The sequence below is a fragment of the Botryllus schlosseri genome, chromosome 10 (assembly GCF_051294905.1).
Source record: "Botryllus schlosseri isolate E-star chromosome 10, Bs_hap1, whole genome shotgun sequence".
Classification (NCBI taxonomy): Eukaryota; Metazoa; Chordata; class Ascidiacea; order Stolidobranchia; family Styelidae; genus Botryllus; species Botryllus schlosseri.
The window spans coordinates 109,937-114,239 of record NC_137245.1 but is presented as its reverse complement, the minus strand read 5'-3'; the positions used below and the strand labels follow the sequence as shown (position 1 = coordinate 114,239).

Genomic DNA, 4,303 nt, shown 5'->3' with positions numbered 1-4,303 from the left:
TTCTGTGACTTCGATCAATTTGAAGCGGACACAATAAACAACACGAGATGAGCAAGTACGCACGACCTACTCGAGTATTCTACTCCGAAACAGTACCCTGCCGCAGACGACTGCAAGTGCCTAAACCTTCTTACTTTGGCCCAGGATTCAGAAGGCGTTCGACAGGTCACTTTTCATGCTCACAGATCAGATTTGTCGTTTAGCAACTATTGAATCGTTGCAGCCATCTTCGGCTTTTGTCAAATTAGACTAGAATTAGAATGATAGCTGCACAGTGCACTCTGCACAGTTTTTTCCAAATCAGACTAGAATGCTTCTAACTGATTTCTTCAACATTTGGAAATAGAACCGAATTCAGTTCATGACAAATCAGAGTTGATTCTTTTAAGAACGAGAATGCAAATGTCTGTACAGCAAGCTTGGAACGTTTCGCACGATAGAGTTCTCCTGTAGCATTTTCAGGAAAACCAGAAATGAGATTATAGTCAAAATTAGAGCACAGAAATATTTCAGTTAGATCACAGGTATTTTGCTCCAATTCGTTTAAATCACTGGTACGCAACCTTATTCTGCCCACGTACCATTTCGAGGTTTTATGCAGTGCTCGCTTACCACCTATATAAGTTACGCGTGGCGGAGGCGGTCGAAAAATGTTTCCAACGTCCACTGAAATAAACTGCCCATTTTAAGGCGCAGTATATGATTTCTGTAGTGGATCTATTACCCGTAGGCTGTCGTTGGTGGGATTGCCCCTACCCACGGTGACGACGGCTTCAAAAAAATCAAAATCAACCCCGCCTGAATTAATACATTCCTTCTGTCGAAGAAAAAAACAGAGTCAACTCGCGTACCATTAGTGGCACGCGTACCACAGGTTGAGAATCACTGATTTAAATAGACAAGAAGGATGATCTAGTTGTCAAAGTGTGCTAGTGATGTCCAGTTTCCAGGAGTAGTTCTTCAAGAAGGACGGCCCGGGCATCTTCGTCAATACAAGGTTCGTGCAACCAGCAAGCCACGTACGCCATCAATACATTTCTGCTAGATTCTGGCGATCGGAGCATAGTGAAGTAGCCGTGCATATAGTCAACGTGAGCAATGTCTTCTACGATCGCCAATTTTGCCTTGACTTCTTGCTGATACATCAGAGCGAGTTTTTCAGCAGCATCGGCAAATTTTCGGGGCGGCCACGAGTAGAAAAGGATGTCCGAGTCACTGTAAAGTTGAATGGATTTCAAATTCCTAGCAACGGCACTATCCGGTACCTACAGGCAATGTCGTTTGCAAGGCTAGACAAAATCGAGTATGTGAGTGATTCTATTTTCATCGCTTATAATGATATCAAAATAGTGTGAATGATGCGCAAAGTTCCAATATGGACTTTATTGCAACCACAAAAAGCTAATGCCAGTTCTACGACACATTGCATATAATTTGGTATTACTTCGACCGCACCCATCTCATTGCACTTTGTGCAAATGCTGTGGGGTGATCACGACATCACAATATGTCATTCAACTAACGCGAGTAGATCTGCCACTACATGTTTCTTATGCGGCGATACGACCAATCGAGGTCTACAGATATCTACGATGGAAAAGAGTATTGAAAAGATCATTCTCGTTTTTAGATTAACTCGTACATCTACAAATAGTACGTGGAACGCTCCAGTATTCGACATTTCATGCTGGTGACGTCATATTTTGTGATACGATTGTTGATATGCGATGTTCTTTCCAATTCTCTGCTAGTTGCTGACGATTACCCCTGACGAGTGTCAGCCGAAAATATTCGGCTTCATTTCAATATCAGTATACTATTCAATTATGAGAGAACGTGTCATCCAACATGCAACTTCGCGTCTGCACTCACAGAAGGATTGTCAGTGATGAAACCTTTGCACAAAATGATAGACGTAAGGTCACAAAAGTCTTTGATATTTACACGACCAAGCGCCGAATAATCCTGTCCTTGCCAAATGAGCCCAGCAGAATACAGAGGCGACCCGCAATATATGCAAGAAACATAATTATTGACTGAATTCATTCATTAACTTTGAAAAAATTTTGCGCGAAGACATCACTGCACAGTGCACATGCATACCAACTTTACATGACATAATTGTTTTCGATTTTGATGCGCAGTAATAGAAATCTTGTTTTCACCGTTACCTAATCCAGTTCGCTCCTTTCGGACGAGTAAAAAAAGTTCACCAACATTCAAGTGGCGCAATGGTTCGTAAATATCGTATGGCCTATTGGCCGAAAAGGTTGGCCACCCTGGTCTAGTCATTGTGAATCATAAACCAGCGAAAGGAACAAATAAGTTGACATGGCGTGATGATCATCACACCTAATAACTAGTGAAATTTTTGGTAGGTCAGTTTCAGTTTTCACAAGCTTACGCCGATAGCTCAAATCTGAATCTGAAGCTTGGCTGCATGATGGACTTCGGTCCTTGCAGCACAGCGGCTCTCAACGTATGGGTGGGTCGCGAGATGCGGCCCAAACAGTGCGATGTAGACGACATTGTCGACATCAAGCCACAGGTCTGTTACAAGCACTCCAGCAGTATACGATGAAATTCAATGCTGCCAGCAAACAATTGCTGCTGTTGAACGTTTTTTTCTCCAGGCCTATTCTTGCCAAGCTACTTCATAAAGACAGACAGCTTCAACCAGAAATGTAGGCCTCCTACAATTATGACATTATGCGCAACCATACCTAATTTAAATGCTTGAGCGCAAATTCTGTCAAAATTTAGATTTGTGATGCCAAAACATACCGAAATTTTAATTTTTTGGTGCAAAATCGTCCGTTTTTAGGTAAAAAAAATAATGGCCCTAGTGACGAAAGGTCAACTAGGCCTACTTGCTATTTTTGAAAATCATAAGTGTAAAACGGAAGTAGATTTCTCTAACAAACGAGAAACAGTGACATAATCTCTTGAGCAGGTGGTTTGAGTAGCTTGTCTTCAGCTATGCCAGTACTAACTTTAACAACCGTACCTGACAGTGGACATATTTGCGATACGTTGAAACTGTTGGCTGATCGCAGAGATTTTCGTCTCGAGCTGTTTCAATTCATTGCCTATCAGCAGCAAATTGTGGCAGAATGATTCCAACCCTTCCAAACTAGGCTCACTTAGCGTTCTGTAAAAGGAAAAAGACGGATTATGGATACGCCAGGATTTTTCTCTATGGCTCTATTTGAAAAGTGTGCAGTCCTAGTTGTAGGTAAGAGTTTTGAAAAATGAGAAGTACTAATTCTACTTGCGAGTTCCCAAAAGCGTGTAGTTCTAGTTCTAGTTGCAAGTTCCAAAAAGGGCGTTCTAATTCTAGTTGCACATTTTAAAATTTCAATAGTTTGTACGAGTTTGAAGCAGATAATAAAGTCCAATCATGAGAGAAAGTCAAACGAACCGTTTCTCAATCTTCCAATTAGCAATATCGGTCACGATATTGAATCCCTGATTTTTCAACACTTCCCATTTCTGAATGCTGTTATAAATATCCGCAACACCATCACTGATCTTCCTGGGAAGGCCGGTCAATTGGCCTTGCTTGGGCGTTGAAGATTTCCTGCGCTGCTTTTGCGAGCTGCTGCTCTTTGGTGTGGAGAACGTGGACATATTAGGTAGTTTGGTTTTCCGATCTCTTTTTACAACGGCCCTTCACTTTCCTTGATGCGGACAGAAGTTCTTCGTCTGACACTTCTCTGAAATGATATTGCATACCACTGATACGAGACACAGGCGTACCAATCTGAACATATTACAAGAAACAACCTACAATATACTATGATTACCAGTGCATATGGCACGTTCAATTTTTTACAAACCGGCTTCATAAGCGACTGCAAATGAATGTTTTGCATCAGTAGGCCTATTTCTGTATTACCTGTACTGAGAATTGTCAATCTTGTAAGTATCTTCAGTAATGTTCGCTCGATATGTGCTCTCCGAAACTTGCTCAAACTGAATGACGTGTTTTCGTAATATCACCGATGAGTCTTCAGCAATTTGTAAAAGTTCTTTGATCCTGCAAAATCGGGGATGATGAGATATAATGTGAGCACACAAATATGTATGCAGTTGCTCAGCGACAAAGTAACCAACATGTGAATTTGGATGAGTATTGATTTTCAGGAATTTACTGGCAGAGTCTAGTCTGGTGTGCCGAAATCAACTCTAATCAGCGTTGGGATCAAGTCCCTTCATTCGAGTGGCAAGTCATTTAGAGTCACCAAATCTATTGGCTCGAGTCAAGTCAAGTCTGAAATAGGCAGATTTCAACAAAACAAAG

At 41.4% G+C, this 4,303-nt stretch overlaps 1 protein-coding gene across 1 annotated transcript; it reads right to left on the bottom strand.

Moving 5' to 3' along the window:
* Positions 1-4,039, bottom strand: LOC145449034 (cyclin-dependent kinase 2-interacting protein-like). Its single transcript, XM_080327494.1, has 4 exons — positions 3,899-4,039; positions 3,422-3,716; positions 3,008-3,151; positions 1-1,215 (listed from the first exon to the last, which is right to left on the bottom strand). The coding sequence occupies exons 2-4, from the start codon at positions 3,628-3,630 to the stop codon at positions 930-932; spliced, it is 639 nt and encodes a 212-aa protein (XP_080183620.1). The 5' UTR covers positions 3,631-3,716; positions 3,899-4,039; the 3' UTR covers positions 1-929.
* Between the last annotated feature and the right edge of the window lie 264 nt (positions 4,040-4,303).